Raw genomic sequence first — 25,324 nt, 5'->3', positions numbered from 1 at the left:
TCACTCTTCGCTCTGTCCAAAATCCGCCCGCTCGCTCCCGCCTCACATGCTCTGAAGGCAAGTGGCAGTGTGATACTGTAAGCTACTATGCGAGCCGCCAGTTATAGCTTGACGAGCCGCATGCGGCTCGCGAGCTGCGCAATGAGTAACTGTGACCTAGACTGTTGTAGCCTACTATAAAGTACTATACTATAAAGTATAATATATTTATATATACTATTAAAGTAATATAATTAGTGAGATATTCATTTATACTTATATAAATGTATACAGATATTAATTTACATTTACATTTCTTTTACAGTGCAGTTGTATTACAATAGTAATATATTGTCTTAACGATAATACTATGTAACGCCACACGACAGCAGAGGGAGCCCTCACCGGAGTATTGACTGTTCATCACTTCCTCTGCTTCTACAGTCATTTCCTGTTTGGGACTATTTAACATGTGTTAGCATGTCACTTCACTGTGAAGTATTGCCAGTTAACCTGCCTTACCAAGCATTTTCCTTGTGAGTATTCTGACTGCCTGTTTGATCATGATTCTGCCTGGTATCTTGTTCACGTCTCTTGGATTGCCCCTTTGGATTTATTGCTTGATTGGACTGAAGTTTGTGTTTGACCTGTTCGCCTGCCTACTCGTCTCTGCTTACTGGATAACCCCTGTGTATGTTGAAAGATCGGACTGCCCTTACGGTATTGACACATTTCCTGGAAACACGACTCTGATTGTACGATCTTCCTTTAATAAACCCCTGCAAATGGATTCACATTTTGCCTCAGCCTCATCGTTAAAGAATACTTCACCTCAACTGAATCCAGCAGAAGTTACCAACATGCAAGCGGCGTTTGCTTATCAAAGTGAGGTCTTAAAGGGGTACCAAGATCAGTTGAGTAAACTTCAAGCAGTCAACGAGCACTTGACAATCTATATCCAGTCACTTCCATCAACCACGCCTAGAGCGGTGAGTTTTGCACTACCAGATAAATTTGATGGGTCTGCTGATAGATGTCGAGGCTTTGTTCGTCAAGTAAAGATTTATTTCGACAATCAGGAGGACAAGTTTAATTCTGATGAAAAGAAATGTACTGTCATGATGTCCTTGTTGTCTGGGAAGGCGATTGACTGGGCTGCAGCTGTTTGGGATACTGACATGAGATTCAGACGATTCTTTGACTATTTCCTGCAACAACTTCAAGAAGTATTTGAATATCCCGCAGGGGGCAAGGATATATCAACTCAAACAGAACAGCCGCCGAGTACTCCATCTTGTTTCGCACCCTCGCTGCTCAGAGTGGGTGGAATGACATTTCCCTGAAAGCCGTGTTCCAGAGAAGCCTCAAAACGGATCTCCAGGCAGAGCTCGTATGTAAAGGAGAAAGTTCATCGTTTACTGACTTCGTCACGCTTGCTATTAGGATGGATAATTTGATGAGACAGACTCCGCGAGGAAAGTATATGAAGGAAATACCGCCTGTTCCCATGACTGTAAATAAAACTATAACGCCTGAAGAACCCATGCAAGTCAACTATACCAAACTTTCTGAACGTGAACGAGCACGGCGATGCTATCTCCGTCTCTGTTTCTACTGCGGTGAACCAGGCCATCGTTGCCAGAGTTGTCCACACAAGGCCCTGAAACCCATTCTGGTAAATATGGAACACTTGGCTATACCTAATAATCAATCCTTCAAACTTCCCCTTACCTTGAAAACTGAAGAGCTGTCCATCTCATTAACAGCAATGATCGATTCCGGAGCTGCATTAAATCTCATTCATGAAGATATTGTCACGAAGTATAACTTACCCATCCAACCATGTAACCCACCCATCAAGATCAAAGCCATCAACGACACAGCAATCGGAACTGGAATAACTCAACAAACTAAGACACTTACCTTGCAAGTGGGATTATTTTACCAGGAGTCCATATCCTTCTATGTCATTAACTCACCTAAGCATGAAGTCATCCTAGGATTCTCATGGCTGTCCATTCACGAACCTGACCTGTCCTGGCATCAGGGGGAGTTGACCAAGTGGTCAGCCTTCTGTGAAAGTAACTGTTTCTCGTCAGTGCCTCAGCCTTGTTGTATCACTAGTGTTGAAAGCCCTTCAAGCACCAAGACTGTCAACATTCCCTCCTGTTACGATGACCTAGCAGAGGTATTTAGCAAAACTAAGGCAACACAACTACCACCTCATCGTCCCTGGGACTGTTGTATTGATTTACTCCCCAATGCCATGCCTCCCAAGAGTCGTGTTTATTCTTTGTCTCGTACAGAATCCCAAGCCATGGAGGATTATATTGAGGAGGCCCTGAGTTCAGGACTCATCCGACCTTCCACTTCTCCAGCTGCAGCAGGGTTCTTCTTTGTGGAGAAAAAGGCAGGAGGCCCTGTATTGATTATCGGGGATTAAACAGCGTCACGATAAAATTCCGCTACCCTTTACCATTGGTCCCTTCAGCTCTGGAACAGCTCCGGGAAGCAAGGATTTACACCAAATTAGACTTACGAAGTGCATACAACCTCATTCACATCAAGGAGTGCGACGAGTGGAAGACTGCCTTCCTCACCACTAGAGGGCACTATGAGTATCAGGTCATGCCGTATGGACTTGCCAACGCACCCGCTGTCTTCCAGTCGTTCATAAACGAGATCTTCCGGGACCTGCTTAACCAGTACGTAATTGCTTACATTGATGACATTCTCATCTACTCCAAGTTTGAAGCAGAACATGTTGACCATGTCGAGACCGTCCTCACTCGGCTCCTGAAGAATCACCTGTACGTCAAGGCAGAGAAATGTGAGTTTCACGTCAAGCAGACATCATTCCTGGGTTATCACATTAGTCATCAAGGTGTTTACATGGACGAGGCCAAGGTCAAGGCAGTAACGGAGTGGCAAAACCTTCCACTATCAAGGAACTTCAGAGATTCCTGGGATTTGTTAACTTTTACCGAAGGTTCATTAGAAACTACAGCATGGTTGCAGCACCACTGACATCACTTCTCAAGGGGAAACCTTCCAAGCTCAGGTGGAGTGAGGAGGCTAATCAAGCATTCAATGTCTTAAAAGTTAAATTTACCACGGCTCCTATCCTCAAGCATCCTGACCCCAACTTACCATTCATCGTGGAAGTAGATGCCTCTGACTCAGGCATTGGGGCCGTACTCTCTAAGCGCCATGGTCAACCGTTTTGACCTCGATATGGATTATCCCTTATTAATGACATCTGCTATTGGATCTATCTCTCTCCCTGTGTCTCTGGTGCACGATCGTCACAGAAGGACTCCATCCAAAAGATCCAGCGGTACGTCTGTTCATATTTCCTCCCCAGTCACCGAGCGGAAGAGGAATGGTTTCGAGGGTACTCGTCTGGTCGTGTTTCGTGGGACCAGGGGAGGTCCCTCAGGAGTGAGTGGTCGAGAGGAGGTCGGGCATCACTCTCCACTATGGCCCCCCGTCGACCCTGGGTTCGGGAGAAATGGATGGGAGCCGCCGTCTCACCATTGTGGACTAGGGCTGTCAACGAATATTCTAAATTCGAATATGTATTCGAATAGTTTTTAAAAAACGAATTTCGAAGGTGAAAATTAATATTCGAATAAAAAAAAATGTGGACAAAAGGCCCGCGGTAGTAGAGGCGTGGTTGTCTGCTTTGCAAGTGGGCGCGCTAGCGCGCCTGAGGGTTCAGGGACAGGTCACAGCCTCACAGGAGTCGCACTGTCTGGCACAGCATCACTGCTGATAGTTGACGCGGCCTCATGGAAGATGCCAGCAAGTGCAGAGCCCAACTCGACCGCAGAAGAGAAACTGAGGTAAAATTGTTGACCCGCGAGATTGTTGTATGCAAGCTATTTAAGATACAGTTAGCATACCATTCGACAACTAGCAACATGAGGTCACATCTCAAAAATGTGCACCCAACTGAGCATGGCATAATGTGTGGAACTCCAGCTAAACAGTCACGTCTTGACACTTAACGTTACTTTGCATCGCCCGCCGCAAGCACTTTGTCTGCAACATGACAAGAGCCCATAACGGATAAAATAATTTCGTTCATTTGTAAGGACATGAGACCGATCAGTATCGCGGATGGGGCAGGCTTCGGGGAGTTCTGTCAAGCAATGGATCCGAGGTATGATTATTTATTGTTTCATGTCAAAGTTCCATGTTTACCACAGCACAGCTCGCTAGGAGCATTCAATGTCAGTTCTATATGCTGTAAAACTTCAATTAATATTAATATTTGTTTCAATCACTGAATGAAGCCTGCTATATTTGGGACAACAGTCGCGACCTTAAATTGCTTGCACAAAAATGTGTTTGTTCATTTAAACCATTATGCGCAGAGAACATGAGGGTGAGAGAGCGTGAGGTCTGCAGTCTTGGCCATTAGTTGATTTCCTTGTTTTTGTGTAGGTAATACGTTGTCATATATGTTTAAACTTAAATAGACTATCTATACAAGTAGTTATGTCTCTTTGTATTATTTTTGCCTGTTATTGACGTAATGCGCGTCATTGACAACATGCGCAACCAGATGTTCGAATAGTTCGAATATTCGTGTATTTTTAGAGGGAATATTCGTACGTCAATTTTGACAGCCCTATTGTGGACGGAGAGGGGAAAGGAGGCGCAAGTCTGCCGAGACAGCGCCCATGCACAAGATGGCTGCCAGCCCAGTGCCGCTGCCCAAGATGGCCGCCAGCCCAGCGCCGCTGCGCAGAATGGCCGTCGACCCAGCACCATTGCACAGGATGGCCGCCAGCTCAGCGCCACGAGGTAAGATGGACGCCAGCCCAGCGCCACAGCACAAGATGGCTGCCAGCCCAGTGCCACTGCACAGAATGGCCGCCGGCCCAGCACCACTGCCCATGATGGCCGCAGGCCCAGCGACACTGCACAAGATGGCCGTCAGCCCAGCGCCACGAGGCAAGATGGACGCCAGCACAGCGCCATAGCACAAAGTGGTCACCAGCCCAGCGCCACGGTGCAAGATGGCCGCCAGCTCAGCGCCAACGCCCAAGATGGCCGCTGAGATGTTTTTGGATTATTTCTCCATGTTGTCAAAGATCCTAGAGATTCCCAGGAGTGTTCATGTCACGTCTGCTGATCCAGAGACTGTTCACGTCACGTCTGCTGAGCCTGCACCACAGTACAAAATGGCCACCAGAGTCGAGTCATATTCCCGTTGACCCTCCGGAGTTGAGTCAGGTTCCAGTTGACCCTCCAGAGTTGAGTCAGGTTCCAGTTGACTATCCAGAGTTGAGTCAGGTTCCTGATGACCATCCAGAGTCGAGTCACATTCCAGTTGATCCTCCAGAATCAAGTCAGATTCCTGTTGTCCTTCCAGAGTCGAGTCAGGTGCCCGTTGACTTTTCAGAGTTGAGTCAGGTTCCGGTTGACCCTCCAGAGTCGAGTCAGGTGCTCGTGGACCCTCCAGAGTCGAGTCAGGTGCTCATGAACCCTCCAGAGTCAGGGTTAGTCACCGTTGACCTTCCAGAGTCAGAGTTAGTCACCGTCGACCTTCCAGAGTCAGGGTTAGTCACCGTTGACCTTCCAGAGTCAGGTCTAGTTCCTGTTGACCTTCCAGAGTCGAGTCAGGTGCCCGTGGAATTTCCAGAGTTGAGTCAGTTTCCGGTTGACCCTCAAGAGTCGAGTCAGATGCTCGTGGACCCTCCAGAGTCGAGTCAGGTGCTCGTTGACTTTTCAGAGTTGAGTCAGGTTCCGGTTGACCCTCCAGAGTCGAGTCAGGTGCTCATGGACCCTCCAGAATCAGGGTTAGTCACCGTCGACCTTCTAGAGTCAGGACTAGTCACCATCGACTTTCCAGATTCAGGGTCAGTCACTGTTGACCTTCCAGAGTCAGGGTTAGTTCCTGTTGACCCTCCAGAGTCGAGTCAGGTGCTCGTGGACCCTCCAGAGTCGAGTCAGGTGCTCGTGGACCCTCCAGAGTCGAGTCAGGTGCTCGTGGACCCTCCAGAGTCAGGGTTAGTCACCATTGACCTTCCAGAGTCAGGGTTAGTCACCTTTGACCTTCCAGAATCAGGGCTAGTCACCGTTGACCTTCCAGAGTCAAGGCTAGTCACCGTTGACCTTCCAGAGTTAAGTCAAGTCAATGGTGATCTTCAAGGACAGAGCCAAGTCACTGGTGATCTTCAAGGACAGAGTCAAGTCACTGGTGATCTTCAAGGACAGAGTGAAGTCACCGGTGATCTTCAAGGACAGAGTCAAGTCACCGGTGATCTTCAGGGACAGAGTCCAGTCACCGGTGATCTTCAAGGACCGAGTCAAGTCACCAGTGATCGTCATGAACAAGGAAACACCATGGGAGTACCAGAGTCTCGTCATTTCCCTGTGGAACTACCAGAGCCTCTCCACGTCTCTAAAGAACTACCAGAGTCTCTCCACATATCTGATGATCTACCAGAGTCTCTCCTCGCTTCTGCGGAACTTCCAGACCCTCGTCACGTCTCAGTTGAACTCTCTGAGCACCTGACTAATCCTGCTGTGGCCAACGGAGGCTACCCTTAACTTGTTCATGTTTTTTGTTTCAGACGTGCCCAATCAGACTTGTCCTCCTGTTTGTCCGGCCGCACGGATGTGGTGGTCTTCTGCTCCGCCCTGGGGGGCGTCTGGTTCGGCGGCACGGATGTGGTGGTCTTCTGCTCCGCCCTGGGGGGCGTCTGGTTCGGCCGCATGGATGTGGTGGTCTTCTGCTCCGCCCTGGGGGGCGTCTGGTTCGGCCGCACGGATGTGGTGGTCTTCTGCTCCGCCCTGGGGGGGCGTCTGGTTCGGACGCACGGATGTGGTGGTCTTCTGCTCCGCCCTGGGGGACTTTCGTCCCGACCACACGGATGTGGTGGTCTTCTGCTCCGCCCTGGGGGGCGTCTGGTTCGGACGCTCAGATGTGGTGGTCTTCTGCTCCGCCCTGGGGGGCGTCAGGTTCGGCCGCACGGATGTGGTGGTCTTCTGCTCCGCCCTGGGGGGCGTCAGGTTCGGCCGCACGGATGTGGTGGTCTTCTGCTCCGCCCTGGTGGGCGTCATGTGATGTCCTTCTTGGACTTGTGTTTTTGTGTTTATTTTTTTTTTTGTTCTTCTGTCTGTGTCTTTTTTTCTGTTTCCTCCTATGGACCTGGCCCTCCGTCCCTCCCCCTGATCCTCCGCCGGTCCACCTCCCTCCTGGGTTTCTTGTCTGTGTCTCTCGTTCTGTTTCCCTCTAAGGACCTGGCCCTCCGTCCCTCCGCCTGATCCTCCGCCAGTCCACCACCCTCCTGGACTCCTTGTTTTGTGTTGCACTCCTCTTGTCTCTGTTTTCCCCATTTTACCTGGCCCTCCGTCCCTCCCCCTGGTCCTTCGCCGCTCCACCTCCCTCCTGGTTTCTTTGTGTTTTTGGTTTTCCCTTGGGTTCGGGTGGAGCATCTGGCAGCTGCTCCGTGGAGGAGGGGGTAATGTCACGTTGTCTAGTCTCTGTTTCCCTGGGTGTCCACTAGTGGGCTCACTTCCCCTTAGGCACTTCATCGTAGGCACTAGAATTCCTCTAGTCTTGTCCTGTCATCACAGTAATTGCACTCCTGTTAATTGCACCAGGTGCAGTCACTTTATTGTCATTAGCCTCCCTATAAATACCAGTCTTTTCCTGTTGTTTGTATGGAGTCCTTACCCTTCGTGTATCCAGCCTTCTCATATTCCGAGTTTCTTCATTGTCTTCTCGTCCTCTGAGTTCCCATTCCTTTTCCAGTTCCCTCCTTTGTTTATTTGTTGGTTTGTTTTGGACTGATTTTGGTTTTGACCTTGGATTGTTTTGACCTTGATTTGGATTATCCCTTATTAAAGACATCTGCTATTGGATCTATCTCTCTCCCTGTGTTTCTCTGGTGCACGATCGTCACAATAGCCTGCATCAAAATGAGGTTTGCAATTATGCGCCCGAAGGCACGGGTTGAAGACCGTCACAATATGCTAATTTGTTTAATTCATACCTACGTCATCACCATCACAAAAATGTACTTTTTTTTTACATTGAAACTTGAAAAAACAATTTATTAAAAAAAATTACTGTTACTGCAAACCAAAATATTTTTAAGGATGGCCTAAAAACGCTCCTGTGATTATAAGTACATCTCCAGGAAATGCTCCTGCCCACTTGCTTCTCAAAACTAGCCCAATCGTGTTACAAGGAGGGCTGTGTGCGCTCAGCTGGAACACAGGAACCGCTGGCACAATCAGAACTTGTTACGTATTTCTGAAGGAGGGACTTTATAGAACAAGGAAGTCATCAGCCCGTTTTTATGACAGTGAAAACAGCGGTATACAGATAGGTGAATTGTGTGAAAAATACTGTGTTTTTTTACACGCGAAACAGGAACACATGTTATATTGCACACTGTAAACACAATCAAAGCTTCAAAAAAGTGCGAAAAACGGGACCTTTAAGTTCTGACACATCACTATATTTACACTGATTACCATTTGCTACTGTCTTGATAACTTTGTGTATGTAAAATCTGTCTCCCATCAGCGTATAATTATGATGAATGCTGATCTAGAGTGATGTAAAAGTCACATGAAATCCGACATGACCATTCACACTGCGTTTGAAAACATCAAACATTGATCGGATTTAGTAGCACATATGGAAGTGGCACATATCAGAATTGAAAAGATCAGCATCCATGAGGTTTGTGCTGTTCACACTGTCATGACAAAAACAGATCTGAGTTGTGCAAAAAAAAATTAGATCTGAGCCACATTTGCTTGCAGTGTGAACATAGAGACTCGACTAACGATCGCTAAGTGAGTTTTGACTCTGCTTTTTTTTATTATATTGTTTGTAGCTTCTGTGTAACACCCTGTCAAATGCACTGTACTTCTACTGATTAAGGTGGAAATGTTGACTAAAAAATGCAAGGGGTTGGCAAACACCCTGTTTATGTACAGCGCCATCTGAGGCATCATCAGGAGTGAAAGCAATAGGAGCATTGGTAAGTGGATGAGAAAGCAAGGTTGCTTGAGTTTAGTGTCTTCCATTTCCATTTATGTATTTAGTGAATGAAAGTGACTTGACATACAGCCAAGTATGGTGACCCATACTCAGAATTTGTGCTCTGCATTTAACCCATCCAAAGTGCACACACACAGCAGTGAAAACACACACAGAGCAATGGGCAGCCATTTATGCTGCAGCGCTCTGAGAGCAGCTTGGGGTTTAGTGCCTTGCTCAAGGGCACCTAAGTCGTGGTATTACCGGCCCAAGACTCAAACCCACAACCCTAGGGTTAGGAGTCAAACTCTCTAACCACTAGGCCACGACTTCCCAATTTTTTTTAGCAGACACTTATCCAAAGCTACTTACAGTGCATTCACGCTATACATTTTTTTTTATCAGTAGGTGTGTTCCCTGGGAATTGAAACCACAACCTTTTGCACTGCTAACGCGGTGCTCTACCACTGAGCTACAGGAACACTTACCAATGCCCTTCCAATGACTTAGTCAACTTGTACAACTTGGCCTTGTACAAAGGATTCATGAGTGCAGCTGCCAGTGGAATGAAACAGTGGTAAACATTTATCATCCCCAAAAACTCCTGCAGTGATTTTGTTTGTGTGGGGAGTTGTAAACTCTGTAATGGCAACTTTGGATGGTAGGGGAACCACCCCCAGTAATTAAACAGCAGTTTTTCATATCGACCTCACTCACATTTGTCCAATGATAACGCAGGCAGGACACTAACCTGTGCTCCCATATCACATAGGAAAGGTTGGCCCGATAACTAGTCTGTAATGAACAGCAGATAAGCAGTGTCACTGGCTACAGTGCTACTAACTGTAGGCATGCTGTGGGACTCATTGATCGTGCATGGGGGACGAAATTTTTTGGCCTTCACCCCGAAGGGGTGCCATACACATACAGTATGCAATGCTGCCTGATATTCATCTGCCAACTGAGCCAGTTCCCTGTAATCATTGACTGTAGTATTTACCAAGGCTGTATGAATGTGTTCTGGTAACTGTTGTAAGAACAACTCCTTAAACAGAAAGCATGGCTTATGCTCACCAAGGAGTCCTAGCATGTGATCCATTAACTCAGATGGACGTGAATCTCTGAGGCCGGGCAGGGAAAGTAAACGGTGTCCTCTTTTAGTCTCTGATAAACTGAATGTCTTTAACAAATACGCCTTCAGTGTAGAATATTTATCCAGAGCAGGGGTATTTTCCGGTATGCTGATCACTCACACTGATGTGGAACTGCCAAGGGCCACAACAACATAACAATGTTTATTGTCATCCGTGGTGATATCCCGTAATGTGAACTGAGCTTATGCTTGAGCGAACCACATGACTGCTTGTTGCTCCCAAAACTCTGGCAGCTTCAATTTGACAACATTGGTAGACATCACAAATAAATTATTTGTTCTGCCTCGGCATCACCAATGTAGCTTTTGTGCTAGCAAAGATACACAGAGGCAGGATTGCACCAGAAAACTCAGCGGTCACGTGTATTATTTCTGCTAAAGAAGAGCACACTAGAACAACACTTCCCTTTCTTAAAGGGGAACATACATACATACATTGGACTTGGGAGCCCAGCCACCTCTGACATAATTGAGAAAAGGCCAATGAAATTGGTGAACAAAATGTTGTATAAATGCATGCATGTATAAATAGGCCAACATGGCATTTGGTCACTCATTTTGTTCTGAGATGTTGAGAAGCATCTAAACCCACTCAGAAGCGGTTCAGAGTTGTGGAATAAGGTACACAACATATGCATTTCCTCCATCAGGGAACAATGGTTACTATACATTACCAAGATGTTCCCTTTCAGTTGGTCACTTCAAAATTCTTTTGAAGTTCCAACACTAGAGGTCCCTATCCAAAATGCCACAGCTGCTCAAATGTGTTACCAGTACATGAGGGGCGCTGATGTTGACAAGCCCAGTGTGCCACGTTCAAATGCACCTCAACGTCCAAGACTTATGACCTCACTCTCCAACATAAAGAAAAAAAAAGAGGGTGAAATGTCCTGGTTGTAACTTTGGGAAAGCATTTGTTTTCCAAATTGGTAAAAGAACACTACAGAGACCACATGTCTGTCTAGTGGAAGCAGTGAAACCTATTCCGATAAAGAGCAGTGGACTTATATGGGGCTGCCAAAGGGACCACCAATCAACATCAGTTAACATATGGAGCACTAATCCATTATGAGAGCTCACTTTAGGGATACATACTCGTAATGGATTCTTACAGAGAGTTCCTCCCTTAAACTCAGCTACATAAGGCAGTGCTTGAGTGATGGAAGGGTAGTCCAGGGTTCATAAGAAGACACTAAACTGGACTCAATAAGTGCACATTATCACCTCAGATAGGGGAAGGCACTAAATGCGAGCTCTAAACCTTACCAGCCACCTAAGTTTAAGAGCTAGTGCTCAAAACTTAGGAAGAAACTGGTTACAATTGCAGTATGTAGAATCTGGCAAATGTATTAGGTGTAGCCCAACCTCTAGCTCCACAAATGTCCACTAATGAGGCACCATTTGCTAGAGCTGAAGAAACAGGAATGCCCTTGGTTGAGTGTGTCCTCACTCCCAGTGGGCATGGTAAGCCTCTGGCTTGATAGGCTGTAAGGAACACATTCACAATCCAGTGTGAGATCCTTTGTTTGGAGACAAACAAACTTCTTCTGAACTTGAAAGCAGACAAAGAGCTGTTCAGACAGTCTAAACTCTCTGTGTGTGTGTGTTCCTAATAGATGATTAGGGCTCACACCGGGCACAACAGAGACAGGCCAGGGTCCCCTTACTTTGGGTGGATAGCTTGCAAGGTTACCATCTGATCTCTAAAAGGAGTGGTGGGAACCTTGGGCACATATCCTGGTCAGGTACTCAGGACAACGTGAGAGTCTGCTGGCTTGAAGAATCCCCACACTCTTGATAAAATGAAAACATCCAGGAAGGCCATCTTCATAGAGAGGTCCAACAAGTTCAAGTCCAACTGACTGAAGGGGCTCAGACAGATCTCTCTTTAAAGCCTGGAGGACCACTGAGAGCTCCCAAGAGTAGATGAGGCGTAGCTATGCAATGAGGCTCATTCGGGGGAAACGCATATCCAGCTGTGTGCCAGTGTGTCCATGCAGAGGGGCCCTCAGTCAGGAAAACTTTTTAATGATGACAACTCGATAACTGACCTGCTGTAACAAAACATGAGGAGGCAGAGAATCTGCATCTGAACAGGCTCTGATGCACAATCTTAGCCCCTGGTTGTCATGCATGGGAGGACAAGAAACGCCAGAAGTGTAACCAGGGAAGGAGGAGATAGCTTGTTAACCTCTTAACCCACACACCGACGCGGGCATGTTGAACTCCCCTTGTTTGCACTTGTCAATATTTATGAATAGATTAAATGAAACGGCACAAATTTAATCTTGACAACTACAGTCGTGGCCAAAAGTTTTGAGAATTACATAAATATTAGTTTTCAAAAAGTTTGCTGCTAAACTGCTTTTAGATCTTTGTTTCAGTTGTTTCTGTGATGTACTGAAATATAATTACAAGCACTTCATACGTTTCAAAGGCTTTTATCGACAATTTCATGACATTTATGCAAAGAGTCAGTATTTGCATTGTTGGCCCTTCTTTTTCAGGACCTCTGCAATTCGAATGGGCATGCTCTCAATCAACTTCTGGGCCAAATCCTGACTGATAGCAACCCATTCTTTCATAATCACTTCTTGGAGTTTGTCAGAACTAGTGGGTTTTTGTTTGTCCACCCGCCTCTTGAGGATTGACCACAAGTTCTCAATGGGATTAAGATCTGGGGAGTTTCCAGGCCATAGACCCAAAATTTCAACATTCTGGTCCCCGAGCCACTTAGTTATCACTTTTGCCTTATGGCACGGTGCTCCATCGTGCTGGAAAATGCATTGTTCTTCACCAAACCGTTGTTGGATTGTTGGAAGAAGTTGTTGTTGGAGGGTGTTTTGGTACCATTCTTTATTCATGGCTGTGCTTTTGGGCAGAATTGTGTGTGCTCCCACTCCCCTCGGATGAGAAGCAACCCCACACATGAATGGTGTCAGGATGCTTTACTGTTGGCATGACACAGGACTGATGGTAGCGCTCACCTTTTCTTCTCTGGACAAGCCTTTTTCCAGATGCCCCAAACAATCGGAAAGGGGCTTCATCGGAGAATATGACTTTGCCCCAGTCCTCAGAAGTCCATTCACTATACTTTCTGCAGAAGATCAATCTGTCCCTGATTGTTTTTTTTGGATAGAAGTGTCTTCTTTGCTTGCTATTATAAAAACTTAAGCAGCAACTTTTCCAATTTCCAATATTTATGTAATTCTCAAAACTTTTGGCCATGACTGTATATATCATTATAAAGATCTAAGCCTCAAGCATCAATGACAGATCGCTGTTTTTCAATGGAAACCCTATAAAGAATGTATTTGCTAAATTTGTGTAAGCAGTACACATGAATACATTAAGAATAAAAACGCAGTACATACCAGATTGATAAACACGTCCACAGCTGTAAATACCGGTTTAGTTAGAAAGGTAAAGGTCCACTGAGCTAAATCTCATGGAACACGTTTAGTCCAATGAAACAATAACATTGTAATATGGATGATAATTCCTTTATTTACGTTTCAGTTCTTCAGGGACAGTATTTTTTTGTCACTCACAAAAAAAGACACTGGTTGGTTAGTCTTTCTTTCTTTCTTTATTTTTTTACTTATATTCTTTACCTATATATATATATATATATAATATATGCCAAGGTGAAAATATAAATCAGCTTATTAAAGGTGCTGCAATTAGACTTTCTTTCATGTCGACTCAGAATGTTAACTTTTTCAGAGTCACAGGAGGGGAGCTGTTTGAAGATATCGTTGCCAGAGAGTACTACAGTGAAGCCGACGCCAGGTTAGTGCTTGTATCCAAATTTAAACCCCTTTAAAACCCATTCATTAGAATGCATGAATTAAATAGACAGCTCAATTATTTTAAATAGACAACACAGTAAACTATAATATAAAGCGTATATATACATATATATATATACACACTAGTCAACATTTGACATGGATCAAAAACTTTCATTAAAGTTGCCCAAAAAGCAAAATGCATTCTTGTCATGCATTCCAAAATGCATTCAAATGTTCACTACTGTATATATATATATATATATATATATATATATATATATTTGGGTTTGTATTTGTTTGTAAGGGCTGCATTGCAGTGCACGGTTCACAGTTTTGTCTAGCAAAGTAACCCTCTGAAAAAAGAGACCTACAGCTCAAATAGCATGCAGAGTAGAACAAAAAGTGAGTTATATTCAATTATATTTGTGATTTTAAACACAAATATAAAACCTTGCCCTAGACTTCCATTGCAAGTGCATTATTGTAAACACAATTAAGCTTATTTTTACAAACTGACCATAAAGTCTAAACTGTAATCTGTGGTAAGAGCTGAACAATTTCTAAACATAGCATTCACTTATAAAATGTAAAGTGCAAATTTTGTAGTTCACAAAACAGAATAACAATATTTTATCACAGTCTGTGTGTGCAAAATATTATTTTTCTCAGTCAGTTGTCAATCCTCTCAGTAACTTTGTCACAGAAAAAGTGAATGAGCAAATTTTGTAATATTGCTTATGCATAAGAAATAAATGTTTTCTAGGATTTAAGCCCAACTTTGAGAAGAAATTTAATAACGTGTCTGCATTGCAATATGTCTTCCAATGTATGTGTACTTGTAATTTCTGTCTATAGGTGTTTTTTGTTTGTTTTTTCTCTTTTTTTGGCTTAAAATTCAAATAAGTTTCTTTCTATGCTGCTTATTTCTTAATTTTGGCTTGTTTAAGCTTTTTTTTGTGCTTCTGTGACATGTTTATTAGTATTTTATAAAATAATAGTTCACCCAGAAATGGAAATTGTCATCCTTTACACACCCATATGCTGTTCCAACCCCATTTGACTTATTTTTTCAGTGCAACACAAAATTTGAAATTAAGACATGTTATATGTTCTTTTCTGTGAAGTTAAAATGAACAAAGACTGAAGCATTCAAGCTGCCAAAAGGACACAAATGCATCATACAAGTATCATAAATGTTGTCCAGATGACTTAATATCCCAGTTCTTGTGAAATAATACAAGCTTTTGTGAGCAACATCAAAGTTTTTAGGTGGTTATTTAGTCCTCCATTCTTCTTGGCCTTTCATGTGAAATCATACAGTGACATGAATAAGTTTTGAATCATTTGAAAACATCTGGGGTCTCATTTATAAACATTGAATATGCAGAAAATAGGCATAGAAATTGCATACGCAGTTTTCTCGCACATTGGGATTTGATATCGGGACTGATAAATCGCTGCTTAGAAACTGGTAGTATTCCAGGGCTGCTAAAACATGCAACAGTTTTCCTCTGCTTAAAAACAGAGCATAGACCCCACCTTTTTAGCAAATTTTAAGCCCATTTCCAATTTCTCATTCATTACAAAAATTCTGGAGAAAACTTAAACAATTCCAAACTTCTCTAGCTGACAATATGGTCTTTGAGGTTTTTCAGTCTGGTATTAGAAAATATCACTCTACCGAGATTGCTTTGTTGAAGGTTTTTAATGATATACTATTAACATGTGACTCAGGCTACTATGCTGTTCTTGTGCTTTTAGATCTTACTGCTGCGTTTGATACTGTTGATCATGCTGTCCTTAATGATCGATTGGATCACTGTGCAGGTAATACAGGCAGTGCATTGGAGTGGTTTAAATCTTATCTTACCAATAGAACTTTTTCAGTTAAGATATGCTTCCACTTGGTTTCATTTTTAGAAAATATGGTCTGTCATTCCATTGTTATGCTGATGGTACACTAGTTTGTCTGCCTATAAAAAGGAATTCAGATGGATTAGATGCTCTCTTGGCCTGTTTGACAGATATAAAGGCATGGTTGTCGCTAAACTTTCCGAATTTAAATGAGGAAAAACGTCTCAGGTTACGAATGTAACCATGGTTCCCTGAGAGGGAACGAGACACTGCGTCCTCTGAGGGGACACTATGGGGAACACCTCGTCGTGACCCGTGTCTGAAGCATACTTTGAAAAACGCCAACGTGTTGGCCGGCGACAGCCCCTGACGTCACTACCAGCGCGACTATAAATACGCGCCCATAGGACCCGTCACTTATCTTCTTCGTGAAGCTTGCGTCCGAAGCATTGGAAGGGAGCTAGAGGACGCAGTGTCTCGTTCCCTCTCAGGGAACCATGGTTACATTCGTAACCTGAGACGTTCCCTGTCAAGGGAACTTCGAACTGCGTCCTCTGAGGGTAAACTATGGGGAACAGTATACCTACACTGCCATGCTGAGGGGAGTGCAGACCAGAATCATGGCAAACACTAAGTACCAACTCTACCACTTCACCGGGAGTCGCCCCTGGGACGGTTCAATGGCTGTCTATGACATTATCCCTTACGGCCAAAGGCCTAAGCTACATACCATACTTACCTGTAGGGCCCTGGCCCGGGGTAGAGCTGAAGGCTTGGAATCACAAAAGATTCCTTTAAAGGTTTACGGCTAATACCTGGCACTTTCTTCTACCAAGTCTTTGCCTGTCACACAGGGGCTACTGCTAGCTTTCGCAAAAACTTGCCGAAAGAGCTGTCCAAACAGTACTCTAGTAGCGGCGCCCTGTTCTAGATAGGTATCAGAGGATACCTGGGTGGAGTGGTGCCCAAGATGAACGGGGCTTAACCGACTCAAGAAAGGACACGAAGCAGCCGCGCGAAGCCCTTACCATATACGATTTTAGAAAGAACGCAGAGTACTAGCGTGCGAACTTACCACAGTGTGGATTTCAGAAAGTGTGCAAAGACTTCACGTGCACACTTACCATAACATGGATTTACAAATACTGTTCTAAGGAGGGGCTCTCAAGGAAATTCTGATAGAGCAGCTCGTAGATGGAATGGCCCGAGAGCAAAGCAATTGGAGGACAGAACGTACAGATTAAGCCTCGGCCACGCCTGTACCATGGCGTCCAGCCCCCAAAGGAGCTGGATGAGTCAGTGGAAGCCAGAGGGGATAGTGTGATGCTCTCTCGAGCCGCAAAACCGATCCACCCAAGTCTGGCCAACCTCTCCAAATCTGCTTCAACACCTTGGTGCGAAGGCGCCATTCCCCGAGCCTCAGCCTCTGCCTCAGCAGGATGTCTGCTCTCACAGTGCGTCTCAAAACAGTATGTAGTACTGGAGCGCTCTGAAAGGACCGAGAATCAGCCCCCCATTAGAGGAGGACTCCGAGCTCCGAGCAGCATGCTCATAGGTGACCATTTGAGAAAGTACACTGACTTAACGTGTGTACAGAAAGGTTCCCAAGCATCACAGAGGCGCTGGATCGCACAGGAGAGGTGAGCTCCAACCCTCAAGCGAGGGGAGCATCACCTGAGGCAGTACATACAGAGGACTCCGTAACTACCACCTCCCTGGATGCACCAAGCGGTCAGGCGGCCCCTCAGGGTGATCTGGCCGGACATCCATGGAATTCCCTGCAGTGCTGTGCCACTGATGATCAGCCAGGCTCCTCGGGAGGGGGTGTGGGATGGACAACCGCAGAGCGCTTGCTTCCCACGCGCGGGTCTCACTCCACGGTGGGTGTCGCGCCCCGGGGGGGCGGAACCCACGCGCCATGGCCGCCTACCGAAAGCCTGTGATCTTGGCCACCTAGCTATTTCCAGAGCACTGTAAAGGAAACTCACAGAGTTTGTTAGTAGACATATAACCACCAACAACATAACATCCATAAGCAGGTAAAGCAAGGGTTATGTACTCACCCACCCTCCTGTACTGGAGTCCCGCTTGCGGGGCGCCCCATTCTGGTCCGGACCGTCAGTAAGGCAGTTACTATGAACATAGAACCAACCAAAACATCATAGGTCCAGGAAAGGAGACTGTTATGTGAGAGACTTTCCACCTAACCTCGATCAGGTGGAGAGCTGGTGGCTGCAGGGGAGGATAAAAACAGAAGTTAAAACGGAGGTTAAAAACATCCGGAGCTACTAGGTTTTCCTATTGCTCTGATCCGGGCGAGGACGCTGCCTCGTCTGAATCACATCCCTCAGACCCTGCTTACCTCTCCGTGACCCGCGGTTCCTCTTGCCCCTGACCTTAGGCGGGGGAGGAGCACGAGGCGTGACACTAACCTTCTGCGCCCGTCTACAATCCTCAGATCGAGATGGGCCAGGACCCCTTTGTTGTTCGGGCTCGGACCTGGACCTTCGTGGAATGAAAGATTTAAAAGCAGCTGAGCGCGCCCTTGCCTCCCTGAACTTTTCGACCACCATCTCGACGGAGGTACCCAAAAGCTCAGAAGGCGAGTCTGGAGCATCGAGAAGAAACCCCCTTTCTTCCCTCCCTATGTCTGCCAGGTTCACCCACAGATGTCTCTCCGTTACCACCATGGCCGCCATAGACCTGCCCATGGCGGAGGCGGCCTGCTTGGTAACCCGGAGAGAGAGGTCTGTGGTGCGGCACAGCTCGGCTACCTGGTCAGGTGAAAGGCCCTCGCCTGTATCCAGGTCCTTCAGCAGGTCAGCCTGGTAAGCCTAAAGCACCGCCATCGTGTGCAACGAAGCCACAGCCTGACCTGCTGCCGCGTATGACTTGCCATTTAAGCAGGATGTATCCTGGAGGGGCTTAGATGGCAAAGAGGGAGATTTAAGAGAGGACGTTTCACCCACAGAGAGATAGCTAGCAAGCGTCTCTTCTACAGGGGGCATCCTCTCATAGCCGTTTTCGTGCATGCCCTCGATATTAGCATAGCTCGTATGCTGAAACCGATGGACGCGAGAGGAAAACGGCCTCTTCCATTCCTTTTCGACTTCTGCATGCAAGTCAGGCAAGAATGGAAGGCTCACCTGGGCTGGAGGGCTATGGTCAGACAAATAACGCTCATCGAGGCGACCTCGTGACGTTACCTTTCTGGCACTCTTCGATGGCAAGTCTAATTTTCCCGTGGCGCAATCCATAACCTAACAGCTCCTCATACGCAGGGCAGGAGGATTGAGAAGGCTCAGCCTCAGCTTCTTTGCCACTCTCAGACATCTCCTGCTCTTTCTGGGTAGAACCCAGCAGAGCACTAACTTCAGTGTCAGAATGGGTTAATGACAACGCATCTTCCTCCCGAAGTTCACTCTCTGAACACCTGAAGTTTGATAGGCAGATATATTCTGTGGTCAAAACACCCTTTTTTCTGTTGCGGTTCCTGTCTAAAGCAAAGACTTAAAAAAAAAAAAAAACTTTTAGAAAGTGATTCATGCTTTTATTACCTCTAGATTAGATTACTGTAACTCACTGTATGCTGGGATTAGAAAAACAGCTTTTCTCGATTACAATTGGTTCAGAATGCAGCAGCTAGACTTTTGATCTGTGTGGGATCATATTATCCCAGTTCTACAGTCTTTACACTGGCTGCCTGTGCGTTACAGAGTAGATTTTAAAATTTTACTAATTGCACTTTTGCTTCAATTGCACCAAGTCTTTGGAATTATCTGCCCATTTTTATTAGAATAGCTTAATTTGTGGCCATTTTTAAGTTTGAATTAAAAACCTATCTGTTCAATAAGGCTTTTAATTCTGGTTGAAGCACTCTTTTTATCCTTGTTCTATATATTTTATATATTGCTGCATGTAATGATTTTTCTTTCTCTCTCATTTTTGGTTTCACTTTTTTTATTTGTGCTATTGATGTTTTTAGCTATTATGTTGTAAAGTACATTGGTCAACTCTGGTTGTAGTATATATTGCTATATAAATAAAATTGCCATTGTCATTTATAAAAAATAAACTTGGCGAAAATATGTACGCACCTTACAGACATTCTAGACCATGCATACTCCCTCTTTTTTTGGCGTGAGAAAAGTAATGAAGTAAGCAACGATTTTAAAATCACGGTTTTCATTTCGATATATACATTTACATTTACATTTAATCATTTAGCAGACGCTTTTATCCAAAGCGACTTACAAATGAGAACAATAGAAGCAGTCAGGTCAACAAGAGAACAACAACAGTATACAAGCGCCATGACAAGTCTCAGTTAGTCTAGTATAGAACGCATAGCCAAGTTTTTTTTTTTTTTAAATGAAAAGATAAGAAAAGGAAAAGTGCTAGTATTAGTTGGTTAAGTACAGGTGAAAAAGATGAGTCTTTAGATGTTTCTTGAAAGTGAGTAAAGACTCAGCTGTACGAATTGAGATTGGGAGGTCATTCCACCAGCTGGCCACAGTCCAGGAAAAGGTCCGTAAGAGTGATTTTGAGCTTCTTTGGGATGGCACCACAAGGTGTTGTTCACTTGCAGAGCGCAAACTTCTGGAGGGCACATAAGATTTAACCAGTGAGTTTAGGTATGTTAGTGCCGTGCCAGTGGTCGTCTTATAGGCAAGCATCAGTACCTTGAATTTGATGCGAGCAGCTACAGGTAGCCAGTGTAACCTGATGAGGATAGGAGTAACATGAGCTTTTTTTGGCTCATTGAAGACAACCCTCGCTGCTGCATTCTGGATCAATTGCAGAGGCTTGACAGTGCATGCAGGAAGGCCCGCCAGGAGAGCATTACAATAGTCCAGTCTGGAGAGAACAAGAGCTTGGACAAGAAGTTGGGTGGCTTGCTCTGACAGGAAGGGACTAATCTTCCTAATGTTGTATAAGGCAAACCTGCAGGACCGGGTCGTTGTGGCAATGTGGTCTGTGAAGCTTAACTGATGATCCATCACAACTCCTAGGTTTCTGGCTGTCCTCGAAGGAGTAATGGTTGACGAACCCAGCTGTATAGAGAAGTTGTGATGAAGCAATGGGTTAGCTGGAATCACCAGTAGTTCTGTCTTCGTAAGGTTAAGCTGAAGGTGATGGTCATTCATCCAGCTAGAAATGTCACTCAGACAGGCTGAAATGCGAGCAGCTACCGTCGGGTCATCTGGCTGGAATGAGAAGTAGAGTTGGGTGTCATCAGCGTAGCAGTGATAAGAAAAGCCATGCTTCTGAATGACAGATCCTAATGACTTCATGTAGATGGAGTAGAGAAGTGGTCCAAGTACTGAGCCTTGAGGAACCCCATTAGCAAGGTGTTGTGACTTTGAAAAATCACCCCTCATAGACACACTGAAGGATCTGTCAGAGAGGTAGGACTTAACCCACAGGAGTGCGGTTCCAGAGATGCCCATCTTTCTAAGGGTGGACAGGAGAATCTGGTGATTAACAGTGTCAAAAGCAGCAGACAGGTCCAGTAAGATGAGTACTGAGGATTTTGAAGCTGCTCTTGCTAGTCGCAGGGCTTCAGTAACTGAGAGCAGAGCAGTCTCAGTTGAGTGGCCACTTTTGAAGTCAGATTGGTTGCTGTCCAGACATTTACATTAAATATTCCACTCTCATTAATGGACATAATCACTGAAAATACATAGTCATTACACAGAAGTTAAACAAAAATTATATGAATTTAGACATATTTAGTGGAATGTGCTTGACAGTGGTGGGAAGTAACAAATTACAACTACTCACATTACTGTAATTAAGTAGTTTTTTCGGGTACTTGTACTTTTTTGGGTACATTTTTAAAGCTGTACATTTACTTAAGTACAAATTAAGCAAAATCATCTTCCTCGTTACTTTTAAATCATAGTTCGTTACTGAGTACGCCCACAATCGTAAACGGACCTATAAAAGCGCTGATATCTGAACCGCTGCAGCGGGTGAAGAGCTGACCAGACAGAGATGGAGCTCAGCATCATTTATGGATTCCAAGCTTGGAGAAACAAACTACATGGTAGTGTTATCATAAATATCAATATTTTTATACCTATACTGAAATATCTGACATGGTTCCATTATTCAATTTCCACAGTATCTGAATATACACAGATACAATCTGCGTCTCTTTCTCGTCTCAGAGGGAGTTTGACACGCATCCGTCTCCTGTCAATTACAGTCTGAATGTCTGCTCGGGATTGCAGGTATTCTGCATTATTATAATCATTCCCGCACAAATGTGGCGAGCGCTTTATTGTAACATGAGAACAATTGTTATGTAATCGCAGAAAACTGGATGCGAGCTCTCAAATAGACCTAACATATGAGCTGCTTGTGAGCAGACTGTGTGCAGTCACAATCTCTCCTTTTAAAAGCTTTTAAAGTAGAAATTATTTCTCTTTGCTTCTGGATTAAATTTTGTCAAAAGTTATCAAACATTCAGAATAGACCCACACCTGACCAATGAAAATCCTTCTAGAAGTTTTATTGGTTGTAAGTGAAATGCACCACAAAGTCTTTAAACAAAGATGGAACTTTAATTTCTTTTACCATGTAAATTTATGCTAGAAATGTTTTGGAATGGGATATTTGTCTGATTTGTACATATAAATATCCTGTCTACTGCATCACTACATTGTACAGTCATTACAGGTCAAAGCCATCTGTGGTTTCATTTATATACATAAATAGTCCTAACATACTGTATATGGCTCTTAAATCTTTGCTTGTAAAAATTCAGTGTGGACATATTTTGAATACCTCAAACTGAATTGAGGTAATTTGTTTTAGAATTTAATTACTGACTGTGTAGGCCTTGTCTTTTTTTTTTCTTTTTCTTTTTTTTGTAAATTCAATTCAGTTTGAAATCAAGCTTCCTCGTGCTGTAAGTTACCCTATTTTAAAGACACAAATACACAGAATGAGTGAATGTTTAAGATTGAGATTTTTATAATGGTACTTGGGAGCATAATATTTATTATGTAAATAAAAGCCTATATAAAATCTATTCATCATGTAAGGTGAATGTCTTTTTAGAAGACTTGGATTAAACCAATTTCAAAGTTTGAAATAATGAGTTCCTTGAAAAAATAGATGGACAAAAAAAATAAATATCTACAGGTATATTGCAGTATACAGTATGTGGTAGTTTTGCCAATGATATTGAAAATGATTGTACATCATGAAAAAAAAAATAACCCTACTTGCTTTTTTAGTGCACAGTACTAGTTTTGTAGCAAATAGTTGGACCATGCAAGTCAATACACTGAGAAAAAATAGTCTGCCATCGCTTCCGGCTCTGGAATGGCGTTCTTGGTTTGATGAAGTCAATGTCACCTTTATTTATATAGCGCTTTAAACAAAATACATTGCGTCAAAGCAACTGAACAACATTCATTAGGAAAACAGTGTCAATAATGCAAAAATGATAGTTAAAGGCAGTTCATCATTGGATTCAGTTATGTCATCTCTGTTCAGTTAAATAGTGTCTGTGCATTTATTTGCAATCAAGTCAACGATATCGCTGTAGATGAAGTGTCCCCAACTAAGCAAGCCAGAGGCGACAGCGGCAAGCAACCGAAACTCCATCGGTGACAGAATGGAGAAAAAAACCTTGGGAGAAACCAGGCTCAGTTGGGGGGCCAGTTCTCCTCTGACCAGACGAAACCAGTAGTTCAATTCCAGGCTGCAGCAAAGTCAGATTGTGCAGAAGAATCATCTGTTTCCTGTGGTCTTGTCCTGGTGCTCCTCTGAGACAAGGTCTTTACAGGGGATCTGTATCTGGGGCTCTAGTTGTCCTGGTCTACGCTGTCTTTCAGGGATGTAGAGGTCCTTTCTAGGTGCTGATCCACCATCTGGTCTGGATACGTACTGGATCCGGGTGACTGCAGTGACCCTCTGATCTGGACACAGACTGGATCTGGTGGCCACGGTGACCTCGGAACAAGAGAGAAACAGACAAATATTAGCGTAGATGCCATTCTTCTAATGATGTAGCAAGTACATAGGTTGTTATGGGAAGTGTTTCCGGTTCCGGTTTACCTAATTAATGCAGCCTAAAAATCCTTTAACGGATTTGGATAATAAAAGAATATTAGTATGTTATGTGTATGCCAGGTTAAAGAGATGGGTCTTTAATCTAGATTTAAACTGCAAGAGTGTGTCTGCCTCCCGAACAATGTTAGGTAGGTTATTCCAGAGTTTGGGCGCCAAATAGGAAAAGGATCTGCCGCCTGCAGTTGATTTTGATATTCTAGGTATTATCAAATTGCCTGAGTTTTGAGAACGTAGCGGACGTAGAGGATTATAATGTAAAAGGAGCTCATTCAAATACTGAGGTGCTAAACCATTCAGGGCTTTATAAGTAATAAGCAATATTTTAAAATCTATGCGATGCTTGATAGGGAGCCAGTGCAGTGTTGACAGGACCGGGCTAATATGGTCATACTTATGGTTCACCAATCACAACACACTGGGACAGCTAACCAATCACAACTAATTTTGTTATTCGGAAGGCAGGTCTTCATCAAACCCAGAACTAATCGAGACATTTGTGCCAAGCTGGGGAGAAAGGTATTGTAATAATGTAAATTATGTGAAAAATAATGTGTTTTTCGAACCACCAAGCATGAGAGCATGTTCTAGTTCACCCCCAAAACAAATTCAAGACATTGTAAAAGAGCATAATAGGACCCATTTAACCACTCCTATCCAACCAAGGTATTGAAGTTAGAAATCCCTGTATCATGACCACTAATTAACATACTTTGTCAACGAGATAAAAGTGGGTTTTGTTCAAAGTTGCTATTATCCATCCACATAGATATTTGATATGAATATTTTTTCATATCATTAAATATCGCCAGCTAAAAAGAAACTGGTAACTTGTACTCTGAGTATTTTTTGAGAGGAGTACTTTTTACTTTTACTTAAGTACTGTTTTGACAGCAAAACTTTTACTTGTAATTGAGTATTTTTCCATCAATGTAACAGTACTTGTACTTAAGTACAAATTTTCGGTACTCTTTCCACCACTGGTGCTTGATCACTTTTCCTGTAGCATGTTTTAAAGGGGTCATATGATCCCGTTTCAATTTTTCCTTTCTCTTTGGAGTGTTACAAACTCTTGGTACATAAAGATCTGTAAAGTTGCAAAGACCAAAGTCTCAAATCCAAAGAAATATTCTTTATAAAAGTTAAGACTTGTCCACACCCTCCTAAAACGGCTCGTTTAAACACGCTCCCCCTTCTCTGTCACTATGTGGGAAGATTTGCAAAATGCTGCCCAAATGTTCACGCAGAGAAAGAAGGTGTACCTTTTATTCTCTCTGTTGCCGCAAGCGCCATTTTGTCGAGAAGCTGTGTGTTTCATTGTGAAAGTGAACCTACTTAATTTGGCCTTCCATAAATTAATTTTGATTTGAATTCTTTAAAACAACTGAAATACTATTTGGCCAGTGGAAAAAAATGAGACCAACTCTATTCTAAAATATTTATCTG

The 25,324-nt window shown here is 43.9% G+C and overlaps 1 protein-coding gene across 10 annotated transcripts in view; it reads left to right on the top strand.

Moving 5' to 3' along the window:
- LOC132109609 (calcium/calmodulin-dependent protein kinase type II delta 1 chain) overlaps positions 1 to 25,324 on the top strand; it is a 177,966-nt gene that overhangs the window by 61,683 nt on the left and 90,959 nt on the right. For all 10 annotated transcript variants that reach the window (XM_059515844.1, XM_059515852.1, XM_059515888.1 and 7 more), the window contains exon 5: positions 13,872 to 13,937. In XM_059515844.1, the coding sequence (XP_059371827.1) occupies positions 13,872 to 13,937 (66 nt within the window). The remainder of the gene's footprint in view (positions 1 to 13,871; positions 13,938 to 25,324) is intronic.

This window comes from Carassius carassius, chromosome 2, assembly GCF_963082965.1.
Source record: "Carassius carassius chromosome 2, fCarCar2.1, whole genome shotgun sequence".
In the NCBI taxonomy this organism is placed as follows: domain Eukaryota; kingdom Metazoa; phylum Chordata; class Actinopteri; order Cypriniformes; family Cyprinidae; genus Carassius; species Carassius carassius.
The sequence above is the reverse complement of the archived record's forward strand: the minus strand, read 5'-3'. Positions and strand labels throughout refer to the sequence as shown.